General features: G+C 54.5%; 6 protein-coding genes across 6 annotated transcripts; all 6 read right to left on the bottom strand.

Moving 5' to 3' along the window:
- On the bottom strand, positions 1-1578 carry GNI_087610 (hypothetical protein; the record flags this gene model as incomplete). Its single annotated transcript, XM_011132419.1, has 1 exon — positions 1-1578. A coding segment is annotated over one exon (1578 nt), but the record flags the coding sequence as incomplete, so codon positions are not given.
- A 1608-nt stretch (positions 1579-3186) lies between these two features.
- On the bottom strand, positions 3187-5337 carry GNI_087600 (pentapeptide repeat protein; the record flags this gene model as incomplete). Its single annotated transcript, XM_011132418.1, has 1 exon — positions 3187-5337. One exon carries the CDS (start codon positions 5335-5337, stop codon positions 3187-3189), a length of 2151 nt encoding a protein of 716 aa, XP_011130720.1.
- Positions 5338-5397: 60 nt separating this feature from the next.
- On the bottom strand, positions 5398-7524 carry GNI_087590 (hypothetical protein; the record flags this gene model as incomplete). The annotated part of the gene is made up of 1 exon (XM_011132417.1): positions 5398-7524. One exon carries the CDS (start codon positions 7522-7524, stop codon positions 5398-5400), a length of 2127 nt encoding a protein of 708 aa, XP_011130719.1.
- Positions 7525-8063: 539 nt separating this feature from the next.
- Positions 8064-9818, bottom strand: GNI_087580 (putative transmembrane protein; the record flags this gene model as incomplete). The annotated part of the gene is made up of 1 exon (XM_011132416.1): positions 8064-9818. One exon carries the CDS (start codon positions 9816-9818, stop codon positions 8064-8066), a length of 1755 nt encoding a protein of 584 aa, XP_011130718.1.
- Positions 9819-9834: 16 nt separating this feature from the next.
- Positions 9835-12375, bottom strand: GNI_087570 (hypothetical protein; the record flags this gene model as incomplete). Its single annotated transcript, XM_011132415.1, has 1 exon — positions 9835-12375. One exon carries the CDS (start codon positions 12373-12375, stop codon positions 9835-9837), a length of 2541 nt encoding a protein of 846 aa, XP_011130717.1.
- A 171-nt stretch (positions 12376-12546) lies between these two features.
- On the bottom strand, positions 12547-16527 carry GNI_087560 (hypothetical protein; the record flags this gene model as incomplete). Its single annotated transcript, XM_011132414.1, has 1 exon — positions 12547-16527. The coding sequence occupies one exon, from the start codon at positions 16525-16527 to the stop codon at positions 12547-12549; it is 3981 nt and encodes a 1326-aa protein (XP_011130716.1).
- Positions 16528-16569: the final 42 nt, after the last annotated feature.

The raw sequence follows: 16569 nt of genomic DNA, 5'->3' as shown, positions 1-16569 counted from the left end.
CTGGAAGTGTCTCGACCGAAGCCATTCCCAAAACTCTTCTGGACTCCACGGCTGTTCACACCTCTCACAAGTGACCGAGGAAGGGTGGGCCTTATTTCCTTCACCGCAGTTATAGCAGCTCGCCGTGGAAGTGTATACAGGTCCATGATTAGCTTCCCATTCACAAGCCTTCTGAGCTAATCCGAAAACGGATAGTTCAGGGGACAATACAGGGGTTAGGACACCACCGTGCCAGTCATGATTCAGAATGTCGTATGCCCAAACCAGGTAGCGTGATTGAATTCGCAAATCAGTCTCTCCCTCCGCGACAATCTGAAACTTATTTCCCGAAATATTGACTAGATGTGATGGAGGTGAGTCACTCATGATGATTTGGATGAGCGACGTGTGTCCAGGATCACTATTGCCTATTCCGGCCAATGCTGCCACTCTCTCTTGTATTTTCTGTCTTCGGATATTCCTGCGACTCGCCTTTGCAACTTGATCCAAGGGCACTCGTAAGGTACCAAACTTCTTCAGAACTAGCCCATGGAACTCACGCAATGATACGCCCCCATTGTATTTTTCGCGACAACGTTTCCACCAACAGGCCATGTTAGCGGCAAATCGAGTGCTCGAAAGCTTCTCTGCAGGCCAGCTCCCCAGGACGTCGTCGAGGGCAGCATTTACTTGACTTAACGGAATACCTTCACTACCTTCATGTGTTTGCTGTCTGAATCCAACGTCAATGAGATCACATTCAGTCCGTGCCAACCACTCAGCAAATACAACCCTACCCCACATAACGGGCACATCAGGAGGCCGGCGATAAGAACCGGCTTCCAACATGAAATTACGTTCTAACACCGGATTCACTTCTCGGGCGGCCTCCCACTTCAACGCGGCATCGGCCAATCCGAAAACTGACATTGACTCGGTTATTTTGAATGGTACTAGATGTTGCCAGCCATGATGGAACACGTCATATGCCCATACCAAATATCTACTGTGAATCTCCCATTCTTTTTCTTCAGGGTGAAACAGCACAATTTCGCGAACACGGGATCTGTTCTCACTGAGACCCGTCTCCTGAGACGGGTGCTGACCCACTGAGTTCCGTTCCATTATACTCCTAAATTCGGAGTTGTCTGCCGCCCTGTACACCTCCATCGGGCTAGCGCCTGCTACATCCTCCGCCGTGAGGATATCGTCTCGCTCAGTTGAGCAGTTCAGGTACCGGTCCAAGAAATGTTTGCGAAGGCCCCGAAAAGACCCCAAGCACATTCTCTTTGGCGGTGAAGCATCCTTTACGACATCCTCTGTCGAAGCATCTCGCGGCAGGCAGCCAGTGACCGCAGATGACTTAGGAGCAGGACGTTTGCTGCGAGCGCGCGTCAAGTCCATTGCAGCGCTGCTAACTGACGGTAACCTGATAGGACTCCCCAACAACTCCCCTTCGGGTCTGGAGATACTCTCCATGGATTCCGACTGCGAGGCGGTGACATGCGAATCGAATGCATCAATGCCTCCCAAGCTCAACAAAATAGTGACTAGTCCGCACGTTGGCGGCGACTTCCTTAAGCTGGGCAGAGGTGGCATCTTCTTTTCCGACAGCGAATTTATAATTCACACGGGGCCCCAGCAGATCCAAAAGTACCTTCGATATGAACATTGTCCTCCTATCCGCCAATCAATAGCCACGACCCCAATATGTAAAACACGTGTGTGCCAAACATATAAAATAAGAGACCGCTAACGTTAGGAGAAGTTCTTTACGTAAGTTCTCGGGTCCACAGGCGAAGCGAGCCACGTTAGAAGCTCCGGTTGGTTCGCGTTGGTCTCTGTCGGTGCAGTCCCGCCAACTTGGAATTCGAGTAGCCCCGTCTTGACGAAGCCGGGTCTGCAGTTCAAATCACAGGCATTCGCCTACGCGATGTTTGAACCAACCTGCTAACTTGAACGAAGAACCTTGTGCAGGAGCAACCGCTCACACTCCCATCGACAAAATCCGTCTGGCTGACATGCCTGATTGAACCATCTTTCCTCCAATCAATTCTGCCACGCTCTTATTCGGCCTGCGTTGGGTCCTTCGTATTTTTTCTGCGACCTGGCTTGGTCGCACTCGTAAATCCCCTTTACAACTACCCCTTCCACTAATCGGGAGCAGAGCAGATCTACCAACCAGCAAGTCACGAAGCGCATCACTCACTTGTTTTAACGGAATGAACCACCAACCACCTGGTCTATCGTATCGTCTGTAAATCGTCTCGCCTTCAGTCAATGCCACCAAGCCTCATTCAAAAGAGTGAAATACATTTCGCTTCCAGCTACACGACATCGTCAACGTCACGAAGTAGAGACCAATTCTGTGTACCACTAGTCGTTCATCGATCGAATCTGTCCGCCGTAGGTCGAAAACGTTTGTTCACGCAAAGAGGGCCGTCTGAACACATCGATTGCGTGAAAGGGCATCTTTTTCAGTCCGTACATCAAACCCGATCTGACACCGCCGCCGCTGAGTCTTCTCGCCCGCCGCTCAGACTTCTCGATATCAATATTCCTTCCCCACAGTACTTTCCCACGGTACTTCATCACCCTGGACCTAATGGATCGGTCAGTCATTACATATGCGAACGGGTAGCATCGGAGTGCCACGGTGTCGACTCCGGTTGTGTCCACCGTTCTTGGTCCGGACGTTCTTGGTCCGGACGCTCGTTCCTGGTCCGGACGCTCGATCCTGGTTCAGACCTTGGTCGTCCGGACATTACTTCTTTCGTTCCGATCCCATTGATCCTTCTCGCAGGTTCTGATCCCCCAGAACCATCCAGAGAGTGGTTACGAGAGTCATCGGATGGATACCCCAATGCTATCTTCCGACGGGTGAACCGAATCGAAGAACCTGGGACTGGAAAGGCGTTAGAGATCCCAAGCAAAAGACGCAGCCCGAAACTCTTCCAAACTTTGCCGTCATTTCATAGCCGCTTGTGGACGAGCCCGTCTAGTCCATAAACTGTTTACTCCGATGGCGACTGGAGTAACAACACCTGCGATGAAACCTTCCCCCCACCAGCCTTCCCCCACCAGTCGACCATGTATCCCGAAAAAATCTACTTTCTTTTTCACTTCCAAAACGCGCTAAATGAGAATTATTTTTTTGATGCCTGTCACAGCCTTGTGATTGATCACTGTACTTGCTCGATGGGTTCGTCAGGTGGTTGATTGAGATTCGTAAAGGGTATACAAAACTATACGTTCATACTCCCAAAGTGTTAATCCTTGTTTTGAAGGTTCCTTTCTGCGAGTCTGCTCAAGCCACCATCCCCGAACATTCCGAGATACAAGTTTCGATTTTTTCCAGTCCTCCATTTCCCAGAAGGGCAGGTCCCATTTCTCTTCTTTGCCGTTAATTGGAACATCGAACCCCACACCATGTACCATGCTAGCCAAACGGCTTAGATAACGCGCATCAGAACCGTCCGTATCCCTGAGGTCTGTATCCCTGAGGTCTGTATCCCTGAGGTCTGTATCCCTGAGGTCTGTATCCCTGAGGTCTGTATCCCTGAGGTCTGTATCCCTGAGGTCTGTATCCCTGAGGTCTGTATCCCTGAGGTCTGTATCCCTGAGGTCTGTATCCCTAAGGTCTGTATCCCTGAGATCTGTATCCCTAAGGTCGCAGTCCATTTGAACATTTTCACAACATCTTGCATAGTTGTTCGACTGATTAAAGAGGTTCCAGAAGTGTCTCGATCGTAGCCACTCCCAGAACTCATCCGGGTTCCATTTGCCATCGCACCGTTCACATTTCTCGTTCCGGTCATGGGGTACACTACCCTCACCACAAGCGTAGCAGCCCATGCTTAAAGCCTCTATAGGTCCTTGAGTCCTTATCCATTCACATATACGAGCAGCAAATCCAAAGACGGTAAGCTGATGTTTCATATTAGCGATACTCTCCGGGACCGCAGTCCACCAACCCAGGTTAAATACGTCGTATGACCACACTAGAAATCGTGGTGCTATTCGCATCTTACGTTCCTCTTCGGTAGCTATTAGAAATCGTTGTCCGGAGACAGAGAGGAGCCAGGAGGGAACTGCATCATTCATGACAGGTGACAACGAATTGAATGTTCCGACGTCGGAGCTGATACCCATGTGGGACTGTTGTTTGGTTCTTACGCTCTCAATTGCCCGACATATCCGTTCCTGACGTAAGGTTCTACGTAATGCCTTGGGAACGGCTTCCAATGGCACTCTCAAGTCAGCTAGCTTCTTTACAAACAGCGCCTCAAACTCGGTGGCAGACACACGGGGACCCTGCTGCGTTCTATACACACTACTGCGAGAACGCCACCAACGTTCCATTCGAAACTGAAAGCGTATGTCGAAGCCTCTAGCCAATGTCGGCCATGAATTCATCACGTCTTGAAGTGCAACATCCACTTTGTCCCACGCAATGGCATCTTCCAACCGTGGCGACTGTCCTAACGCTCCCACTCGCACACGCATACCACACATCTCACCACACATCTCACCACACATCTCACCACACATCTCACCATCACAATTATTCCCTGAATTAAATCCATACACCTCACCTTCAGGACGCTCCAGTTTAAGCCACATCTCGAAATCACTCAGGCTCCAGGGAGCAAAGCGGGCTGCCTCACCGACCTTATAACATCTTGCACCCAACGTGAAGATTTTCTTCTTCGCTTTAACCCAAGCCTCAGCCACCTTGGCCAATGCGAACACAGACAATCCGGTAATGTCAAAAGGAGCTAGGTGAGGCCAGTCGTAATATTGGATATCATAAGCCCACATCAAGAACCTTGGCGCCACTGCTAATTGTTCCTCACCAGGATGTATCAAAATGGGTCTCTTGCTACCTCCAGGACTATTCTCAGAAGTACCTCCACGGCTATTACCATGAGGACTATTATTACGACTACTGACGTCCAAGCTGGAATGTTCGGAGGAGTCATGTCCGGAACTGTTGGGGACGGCATCCGATAGCTTGGTGTGCAAGTTTGAAGCTCCAATCGTTACTCCAATGGTTTCTCCAATGGTTTCTCCAATGGTTTCTCCAATGGTTTCTCCAATGGTTTGTCCAATGGTTTGTCCAATGGTTTGGTGTTCATTAACTACCCTCTGCACATGCTGGCGACTCGCCAGGGGCCTGGCTTCGGCCCGTTTGGTCGAACTGACTATAACCGAATGGGAACTCGAATGACTATTCATACATAGTCTTTTAGCAGGCGAAGCATCGTCTGAACCTACGGTCCCGTACCCACCGCCTATGCCTAGTAGAACGGTTCCCTTATCAAAGAGAGGAGACCCGCAAGGATTGCAACACCGCATATTTTCAAATTTGCCGCCGGAACCAAGCAAGGTACATCATTTCAGGTTCGGGTTTTGGTCTTAGATTGGGGTGTATCCCAAACTGCTCGATGCTCGAATCATCATTACCCTCTCCCATTCCCATAAGGTCAGGCCGTTACTTGAAATTGGTAGACACTCAGCTTGCCGGAACCACCATTTGTGCATTTCCTGTCTGAATGAAGGTTCTCCCTTTTTCTGTAAAGGAGTGAACAGCTGAAATGACACCACCCGCCTTTCGTCTCGGCTCCCGGTTTCGGGGAAGTTAAACCCTATCTCGTTTATTAGCTCGACTATTTTGGCTCGATCACCTCCGTCGGAACGTATCCACGATAGATACTCATTAGGCGCTTTATGAATGGTCTGATCAGCAGTCTGATCAGCAGTCTGATCAGAACCATTCGGGCTCAATTGGGTCAGTGGGATGCAGACCCTGGCAAAGTGTCTCGACTGGAGCCACTCCCAGAACTCGTGGACGTTCCACGGACGGTCGCACCGTTCGCAGTGATCAGTGTCGGAGTGGAACACGTAACCCTCGTCACACACGTAGGGTCCCATATCCAAAGTGGTGAGGGGGTTTCCCGCGTCGTTCCACTGCCAGATCTTCTTGGCGAGTCCGAAGACCGACAGTGCGTGCTGAATGGCTGGCTGAATCGCTGACTTCGTCCATGGTTCCGTCCATGGTTGTGCAATTGACTGAGCAACACGTTGGACAATTATTTTTGGAACGGCCCCCCACCATCCGTAGTACATGATGTCGTACGCCCAAACCAGGAACCGTGGGGCGAGTCGAAGTCCGGTCTCCTTCTGGGTGGCGAGTGGGAAGCTCGTTCCGTCCACTGCGACGAGGAACGATGGCGACGTGTTCGTTTCACCCCGACCGGTCTGAACCGGGCTGGTGGCGACGGCGGCGGTCTGCACTTTTCTTCTGCGGCGTGCTCTGCGAAATTCACGGGGTACCGCGTTTAAGGGCACGCGCCAATCACCTAGTAGTTTCACGAAAAACGCCTCGAACTCCCATTGGGGTAGGGGAGCTTGCATTTCCGCGCTCTGGGACGAGTCTGCTTGGAAGCGACCACTGGATCTTTGCCACCACTGACGGAGACGTTTGCGGTTGATAAATTGGTCGTCTCGCGACCAGCCGCGCAGGAGATCATAAAGGGCGTCATTGACAAGGTGTGCGGCGATGGTGGTGCCCGTTCCTTGGTCATCAGCGAGAGCACCGCAGCCACTTCGCCAGTCCGTCTCATGTCGTCGTCGGATGGTGAGCCAGCTTAAAAACTGTGAGCGATTCCAAAGGTGTTGTCTGCAAACACCAACACGATAACACAACGCCTCCAACGTCACATTCTGACCACCCATCGACGCCCAAGCAGCCGCACGTTTCGCCAACGCAAACACCGATAAGTCACTCAAAGGAAACGGAACCAACCTCCACCAGCCATTACGTAACACATCGTAGGCCCAAATCAAGAACCGCGGTTTAAACCTGGTACCGTCCTCACCCCCAACGCAGAACGAAGGAATCGACTCATGCAAACCCTGACATACATTACTCTCAACATCAGGATCAAATGTTGATCCGGCAAATGTTGATCCGTTGTGGGTTTCACTTACTGCACTCCCCTCCCCTTGGTCGACCACTAGTCCTGAAGAGCTTGCCACTCTTCCCTCCTTGTTTACAAACCCATTGATATGATTTGAATAACCGGTTTCGGTAGTGCTATCATCAGGGGTCGTCGAAACTCCACATTTGGGTTCAGATCTAACATCATCGGGACAACCGCCGAAATCCACTCCAATGTTATCCGACAGTTGTGGAAGCAATGCCAGACTTGTTGATGGCAGATTAGGTGGTTGCATACTTGTTGAGACGTCCAACTGCATGTCCCCAAAGATTCCAGTAGTGCTTCCTTCGACGTAGGGACCCGCTTCAGAACATGTGGACCCAATGACGAGTGGGTCATTTCCGGCAAGAACACCAATAGCACTATCCAATACAATCCCACCCTCGGCGGCGTTGCGATCAAATACTCCGGGACCCACAGACATCTCCCGGCACGGCCTTTTCACCGGTGACGGGCCTTCTGGCGCGTGTCCGAGGCCTAACAGCACTGCGCTCTCACCCAAAGTTATTAATGGGCGTCTGAAAGTCTTGTAGCATCGCATTGCAAACCAAATTTTAATTCCAAAATTCGTCTCTGCCCTCTCCTCCTTCTTTCGCATGGAAGTCCTAGTCCGGTTTTCCCGTGTCTGGATCCTGTTCCTGGTGACACCCAGCTGTCTTGACCCCAGCTGCACTTGTCCACTCGGGTCCTATTCTACTCCGGTCCTATTCCACATCAGTTCGGGTCATCCACCTGCCGCCGTTCAGCTCCGTTTGTATCCTTTCTTATTGAAATTGGCATTCCTCCGCACACGTGGTGCGAGCCCTACTCCTGCTCGCGCCGCATACACCTGCTGGGTCACGCGGCGAAGTAATAGGCCGACTTGCTGTACCTCGACTTCGTGTGATCTCACGGACACAGGCCGGACTCTCACCACACCCTTTTTCTGACTTCCTGCAAATCGTAGATTTGTAGACAACATGTGACCCTGCCGAGGAGGTCAAGACAGAAAATGTTCGTGAAGCTCCGGTGCTGGCCTCTGCACGGTAGCCGGACATACTCCGGACAGCACCTCGAACAGGCTGGTCTTGAGAACGCCATCTAGGCAAGGGTTTCGGCGACCAGATCTTCGGGACTCAGGGCTTCAGGGTCTAGTGAGTTGATTAGGATTAGGCGTTCGCCTTCCCAGGCGGTTAGTCCGCGTTCCCGTGACGGGGGTTCTGAGACACGGGTCGCCCACCAGTTCTGCAAGTGTGCGGCATAGGAATCCTGGGAGGCTTGGTACCTTAGTGGTAGGGGCCATCGTTCTTGACCCTTTATTCGCTCGGGCATTTCGAACCCAATCTCATTGAGGAGCCGTTCTACTGCTGCTAAAGTGTTTTTTGTTTCTGAACCGGTCACTTTCTGTGTGTGGCATGCACCCTCTGAGGTTTCCCGTGAATTTTGTGTTGACCTTTCTGCGTCCAGTTGCGGAGGAGCTGGATTGCGGGTGATGAGAAGGTGTCTGAGTTGCAGCCAGTTCCAGAAGTCATCGGGACTCCAGGGGCTGTCGCAGCGATCGCACTGGCCAGCGATGGTGGAATGTACACCGCCTTCGCGGCAGGCGTAGCAAGCGGCAGCCACAGAGGGAATCCAGTTGCTGCCATTCATCTGGGCCACAGCGTGGGCGAGACCAAAGAGGGACAACTGTCCTTTTCGCGACCGCAGAAGTGGCGGTACGGCCATCCACCAGCCCTTGAAGAGTACGTCGTACGACCAAACCAGTAAAGGCGGCGGCAGCCGAATTGCGGCCTCCTCGGTCGTCGCTATGTCGAACCTTTCACCGTTAGCACTCCTAAGCTGCGCCGGAACCGTTTCGCTTAGAACCCCGGACGACCCCACGCAGCGTCGGGCAACCTCGGACCACCGGACCATACCGCAACCGGCCGTGAGTGCGGGCTCCGAAGCCAAAGTCCCCGGTTCGAGTCCGGGTTTCGGTTGCAGTCCGGCGAGAGTGGAGTTTATGCGTGCTTTGCGGAATGCTTTACGGATGACGGCCGGAATTTGTTCTGGTGGTGTATGTGTGTTGCCGAGAAGTGTGACAAAGAGTCCTTCGAATTGGGAGCGCGAGACGGCGGCGAAATGGGGGAGGGGTGTGCGGGATTGGAAGAGAGTGCTGCGGGTCTTCCACCAGCCTCGAATGACTCTGGCGAGAGGTGCGTCGGCGGTGAAATGACGCCAGCCGCGCAAGAGGTCAAAGATTGCTTCGGCGACACGTTCTTTAGGGAGCGAGTGATTGGGGTGGTAAGGCGCCACACAACCAACATCATCCTTACGTCTTGAGGCCAACCACTCGACAAACCGCATCACATCCCACTGGGCAGCCGTTCCCTTGGCCACACCCACGTTGTAACAATGTGGTTCGAGTGACCAATTCCTCTTTCCACAGGTCTTCCACACCGCCGCTCTTCGAGCTAAGCCAAATACAGATGATCCGAGACAATCAAAAGGCACCAAGTGCTCCCAACCATAACGCAATACGTCGTAAGCCCACACTAAATACTTCGGCGCCACCAGACCTTCCTCCTCACCCGGATGTACTAACACAGGCTCACACTCAACCGAGGCCAGGAGGAAGCCAAGAACCAGCCGCACTCCGGGATTAGTCGCTGTCTCCAACCGGGAACAAAACTCACCCAGCGCGGCGTCCTTCGTTGAATGCGGAAGAACGGCGTCCTTCTTTAGGCATGTCTCCAAACACCGCCGCTTCCCGCCTCCGACCGGCACCGCCACCGACAGACCGGGACCGACTCCGAGCAACGCAGCACACAGGCTGACACGCACACACGGCTGCCGCAGGTGCACACACGTTCGCATTTCAAAGGAAAAAATACTACCCATGTTCTATTCGTTGCAAACCGAGGGATTGCAAACCGAGTGCCTGCAGACCCAGTGGCTGTAGGTCGAGCGGCTGCGGATCGAGCGGCTGCAGGTCGAGCGGCCGGTGTGTCGGTCCTCCAGGGGCACAGTCGATCAGACGAACAACGCCCAACTGGGGGACGCCCGACCGAGGGACTACGCCCGACCGAGGGACCACGCCCGACTGGGGAAGTTGTAGCCAGGTCGTGACAGGCCAAGCAAACGCTGGTTGCAGATGGGCCCTCTTCGGTGCTAGTTTGACACAGACTCTCTTGGGCGCTGGTTCAACGCTTTCGGATCCATCCAGTGACGTAAGGCCTTTTATTCCCAAAGTTGAGATTCGGTGGAGAAGGAGTCGCTCGAATTCAGGTCGTGTAAGACCGTGAGCGGCCGGACGGGATATGCCCGCTCGTCGTGACCACCAGGACGCAACGCGTGCATGGAGATCCGTGACGCCGCGTAGGAATGACTTGAGGTTTAATAGGAAGGGTCTGACCGAGAACTTAGTCTCCTCGATGTCCGGTATCTCGAACCCGACTCCGTGTATCATCGCCAGCTCCTCCTCACGATCCGACAGTCTCTGTCGAGGGTGCTTCCTCGCTTTAGAAACGGGACGGTCAGAAACGGGACCATTAGAAACGGGACCGGTCAGTTGTTCAACAATGCGCGCGAAATGTCTCACACGTAACCATTCCCAGAACTCTGCCAGACCCCAGGAACCTTCACATCGCTCGCAATCCGTCGAGCGATGGTAACCGGCCTTTGTTGACTCACCACATGTATAGCAACCGGCGGACAGGCCGAGAATGCGCCTACCTTTTGACTCCAACTCATACGCATATCGTGCCAGCCCGAAAACGGAAACTTCAGCAGATACCGGCAACTCTTCCGGCACTGCCGGCCACCATCCGTAGTACCAGACGTCGTACGCCCAGACTAGGTAGCGCGCCTCGACCCGTAGATCCATTTCCGAGGTCTTCACCAATTCAAACTTCAGTCCCGCCTCATTCAATAAGTGAGACGGTACTGTATCACCCACGGTGGTGGTATCACCCACGGCGGTGGCACCACCCACGGTGGTAGCAGACTCGTTGGTAGCACGCAGTTCAGCCCACTGTTGCTGCCAGCGTTTTCTTCGAAGTTCTCTCCGGAAGGCCTGGCCGATTTGGTCTAGGGGTACTTTGAAGTCTCCAACTCTCTTGAGTATGAGGCGATCCAGGTCTCGGACGTGGACGCATTCCTCACCGGGTGTGGGTTGGAAGGGGCCTCGTCGGCTGGCGATCCAATTTTTAAAGAGCGCTCGAAATGTCTTGGTGGTAACATTTTCCCGCGGCCAACAACGCACAATGTCATCGACCGCGTCTTGAACTTTACGTCGGGCTATTCGAGCAGTCCCGGTGGCAGTCAACCGACTGAGCACAGGTCGTCCCATTCCCAGCCACTTCATGAAACGGGCATAGTCCCAACGGTCCTTACCTTCGAACCGATAGCAAGTAGCCGCCGCTGAGAAGTTGTCATGATCCCACTCCTCAGCACGCTTCGCTAACTCGAACACTGACATGCCACCCATGTCGAACGGAGCCAAATAACGCCAGTCATTACTCATCAGGTCGTACGCCCACATCAACCACTTCGGACCTAACCACATCCCACGCTCCTCCGGCCGAGCTATTACAATCCCACGCTCACAGCCAAACGCTGCAGTGAACACTGTCACCGACCCCGAACCAGGCGCCGGAACACCATTCGCCACAGCATCAAACCCGCCACTCCGCACCCCGGCGCCAGCCTTACACTCGCTCTGCTCATCACGACAAATGCCGACCTGCACCAAGCCAACCTGATGCTCTGAACCCACGGGTTCTGAACCAACCTGCTGCTTTGCACCAACCTGCTGCTTTGAACCAACCTGCAGCTTTGAACCGATGTGCTCTGAACCAATGTGCTGTGCAAGACAGTCCTCGATTAACTGCCAGTCTTGAGCGGCCTCTGCCGTCTGTCCGTCCTGAGCAGCATGGTCGATTTGCGTGACGTTGTCCATGTCTATGCGAAGCCCCGCCAGGTCCTGGAAGTCGAGGCTGTCACTGTTGTAGTCGAGGCTGCCACTGTTGTAGCTGAGGCTGTCACTGTTGTAGTCGAGGCTGCCACTGTTGTAGCTGAGGCTGTCACTGTTGCAGCTGGGGCTGGCCTCGCCGGGGCTAGCCTTGCGGCGAGCGAGGCTGGCCTCGCTAAAGCCGAGGCCGGCCTCGCTGAAGCCGAGGCTGGCCTCGCTGAAGCCGAGGCTGGCCTCGCTGAAGCCGAGGCTGGCCTCGCTGAAGAGGTCATCCCTTGGCAGAAGGCCAAGCGGAAGTTCGTCATCCAGCCCCGCGTTGCCGTAGACCTCTGCCAAGAATTCATCGCTGAAGGAGGGCCACGGGGTGCCCGCCGCCACCTCGTCCACGGGCAATGGACCCACGCCCAAGAGCAGAGCGCCCGACACAGGCGAGTGACGGGGTGGTGGTTTGCAGGACCGCATCGTCCACTTGCCTGTAGTCAACAACCAGAATATTGTTCCGGAAAATAACGCAAGAAATCGTCCCACCCTTGGCGTTCAGGACACCGCGAATTGAACCAGGGCCGCGTGCGGCCACATTGGACCGTGGCTGACCACACGAATTGTCCGGGATAGCTCGGGTCAAAAAGGTGCTCACTGCCCGGCTCCGGCGGAATAGAGGTGGACGAGGAGCCGGTCGCATTCCCAGCACTCGAGGCCGTCTTCGGAGGGGGTAGTTGCTGACGTCTGTTGCGTCCACCAGGTGTGGGCCGTGGTCGGGAAAGAGCGCCTGGTCCAATCGGCGCCGAAGAGCCAGAGGGGTCCGATGAAGTTCCAATAGGCCCAGCGCACACCTCGACGTTCAGTCGGTGGGTCGAACCCGATCTCATTGATGGGCCCGAGCAGTTGATTTCGGCTTCGTTTGGCAAAACCTTCCCAGCCCCCATCTCCCGACAACTTGTCTTCATTATATCCGCCAGTAGATCCCGCGTCTTCGCTCCGTCCCGCGTCTTCTTCACTCCGTCCCGCATGTGGAATAGATTCCGCGTCCAGGCTATTCAACTGCTTGGAGATGTGATCAAAGTGTCTTGATCGTAACCATTCCCAGAACTCCTCAAGGCTCCATGGACTCTCGCACCGTTCGCATTCTTGCGTCGGGGTATGGCAAGCAAGGGAGCCTTCGTTGCATGAATAGCAACCTGCATCTAATGTTTTCGGAGCCCTGCCCGCCTTGGCCCACTCGGCCACGCATTTCGCCAGTCCAAATACCGACAGCGTGTGTCGCCCAATGGTGCGCTGTGAGATAGTGTGTGTGTGTTTACGTGGCCGTTTGCGCGTCGCCCGTCGCATCATACGGCACCAGTCGTGGTTCAGGGCGTCGTATGACCAGACCAAAACGCGCGATGGCAGACGCAGCTCTGCCTCTTCCTTTGTGGCTACCATGAACCGGTTACCGGATAGACTAATTAAGTACTGGGGTACGGTCTCTCCCATCACATCCTTCGCCATGCCACCAGCTGCCACACCGGTAGCGATAAAGCGGAGTCTGCGCAGCTCACGACGAGCTTGCTTCGGTGCATCCTCCAAACTCTTACGCATATTACCCAACATTCTGACGAATTCACCCTCAAACTCCCACCTAGACAGACCACCAGTCTTCCACGCCGGAGCTGCTATCCATCCCCGACCTGTGTTATTTGCGGTATTAATCTTCGACATGGTGCCAGCCTCCGGTATGGGGAAAGTTTCTGACATGCTGCTATCCTCTGGCTTCGGTTCGAACTCGGCAGCGCGAGAATTCCACCAGTAGTCCATTGCGGTTCTGAATTCGGCGTCAGGGGCCATCCGTGACGACCAGCTAACCAGCACGTCCTGCAGCGCGGCTTCCACTTTGTTTTGTGCAATTCGGACAGCATATTGGGTACACACACTCCCAGTGCGGATCGACTCTTCAGACCTGCGCCACTGACGGAATCTCGATTCATCCCATCGACTCTCTGCTGTTATGGTCCCTGTTGCAACTCTATAGTTACTCGCCTGAAGTGTGAAGTTGGAGTATCCAGCCTCGTCCCATTCTTCGGCCTTCTTGGCAAGACCAAAAACCGATAACCCGGTCACGTCGAATGGCGATAAATGAGGCCAGCAGTTTCGGAAAATGTCGTAAGCCCATACCAAGAACCGAGGACCAATTTGCAAACCTTCCTCTGCCAGAGTCGCAATACGGAACGACGAACCATCTACGGCAAATCCGAGACCGCCTCCACCAAACCCGGGGACAACGGTTCTGTGAGTCGCCCCCATGGGGGCCGCCCTTCCGGGACCCGGTTCTCCAGGGACCCGCGTTGGCGCTGCGGCGCGACCCTTGAGGCCCAGATAGTAAACCGTGAGTCGTTCCAGTTCCCAAAGCTCGAAACCGTCCTTGGAGGCAGGCAGGCCGGACTTAACGTGCGCCTCCCACCAGTCCTTGACGGCCTCAGCCACCGAGCCCAAGGGGTGGGCGACATGTCTTGCGCACTGTACGTAAGACGCCGCAAACCGTTCGCCTTCGTCCTCGTCCGGAGCCTTGAAGCCTAGGCCCCTGCATAGCCGGCGCAACCGGTCTCTGGCGGGTTCCGTCGGACCCGCGGGTTCCGTCGGACCCGCGGGTTTCGTCGAACCGGCGGGTTTCGTCGAACCGGCGGGTTTCGTCAAGCTTGCGACCTTGGTATTATCCAGCCAGGCGCAAAGGTGACGGGCGCGCAGCCATTCCCAGAACTCCTGGACGTTCCAGGGGCTTTCACATCTTTCGCAGGGCTCTGTGAGGTGATGGCCCTGCCCTTTTTCGCCGCAGTTGTAGCAGCTGGCGGACAAGGTGGGGATCTCGTTCCCGGCGAGGACCCAGGCACGTGCTGCCACGGCAAGCCCAAAGACGGAGTCCGTATCGTCCGGTTTGGAGGCGCCGGGCATGTTCGCCGGTACGGCCGCGCGTAATCCATGCCTCAACACGTCGTAAGCCCAGACCAAGAATCGTGGTTCGATTCGCAGCCCCCCCTCCGCGGCCGTCGCGATTTGGAACACGTCCCCTTTGAGGACTTTGAAGTGGGCAGGGACCACGTCGCTCAGCGTCAAACTCCGCGACGTCGCGCCCAACGCTAAGGCTTCGGCTGCCGCTGCACGGACTCGCGCTCTCCGACCCACTCGGCGGCAGTACTTGGGTAGTTCTTCTAGTGATATTTTTAGAGCGCCGAGTTTCTTCAAAAGTAAACGGTCAAAGTCCCACCAACTGATCCAAGGTCCACATACTCCTCGTCCTGCCGCCAAGGTATGGCCGCGTTCTGTCCACCAATGCTTCACTCGTGAGCCAAAGTCCGTGGCAAAAGACCCTAAACCTTCGACCCAAAACTGCAATACATCTAAAATCGCACCTTCCACTTGCTCCAAAGGTAACGCCCGCGTATATTGTCGTTCTATGCAGAAACCCACATCCTCCTCGTGACCTCTACCCCGCTCTGCCTTCAACCATGACGAAAACTCTAAATGATTCCATTCCACCCACTTCGGTCCGTTCTTAATATGAGCATCATACGCACGAGCACCAAGAATAAAATTCGGTTTCCTCTTCGCTTCCCACTCCTGAGCCTTCAACGCCAATCCAAACACAGATAAACCCTCTACACTGAACGGCACCAGGCGCCACCAACCCTTGCTGAGCACATCGTAAGCATACACCAAGTACCTAGCACCAATCCGCAACCCCATCTCTTGCGGGTCTACGATACGGAATGGTGCTACCGGCTCGGCAATCACCTCACCAACCGGCTCGGCAACCAACTCACCAACCGGCTTGGTAACCGGCCTGGCAAACGGCTTGGTAACCGGCTTGGCAAACGGCTCGGTGACCGGCTCGGCAACCGGCTCGGCAACAGGCGGGGTAACAGCCAGGACACCGTCGCCAATAGCCAGGACACCGTCGCCTCCACAGTCCATGGACTTACTAGGGCTCACGTCGGTATCTGCTGCCCTATCGGGGCCCAATTCCACATCCGGAGTTTTCTGGCCACGTTCTGGCACGGGACCAACCGCGGCATAGCTCTCACTATCCAAGGGAGCCGTCGCGCTCCTGTGAGACGGCTCCGGAAAGCCCCAGGGCACAATAAGATCGGAGTTGTCGTCAGCCATCCAAGACTCCACTAAGTCGCCAAAGTCCGGTTGTCTGGAAAGTTCAAGCACGCCGGCCGGTACTTCAGCAAGGACGTCCTCACGGATATTACTCCCTGAACTGTTTGATGCACAACTCTCCTGGAGGATGCTGTGTTCATTTGATCCGAAACGCGGACTTGCTGCAGCATTTTGGGGCGAAGTTTCATTTGCTCCTGGACTCGCTGACTTGTCGGCTTCAACGAGGTCAGTGGAGCCCGCTGTGGAGAGTCCTAGAAATTCATTGAAGAAATCATCGCTAGGGCCCAAGTGGCTCATAACTGTTGGGCGATAACCGAAGTCGGGGCACCACACTGGTTCGCCACGTTCGATGCCGAAGCGGTTAGCGAAACATGTGGCTCTTTTGGCAGGCGGTGCCTCATCGTCAGCAATGTTAAGAAAGATTGCTGTTAGCCTTATTGAAGTCAACGAATCTCGAGGGGGGGGGCAACATCGCATTTCCAACGTTCGTTTCGCGGCCAATAATTAGTTTTCGTTGAC

The sequence above is a fragment of the Gregarina niphandrodes genome (assembly GCF_000223845.1).
Source record: "Gregarina niphandrodes unplaced genomic scaffold scaffold00016, whole genome shotgun sequence".
In the NCBI taxonomy this organism is placed as follows: Eukaryota; Apicomplexa; class Conoidasida; order Eugregarinorida; family Gregarinidae; genus Gregarina; species Gregarina niphandrodes.
This window is presented reverse-complemented; position numbering and strand designations above follow the sequence as displayed.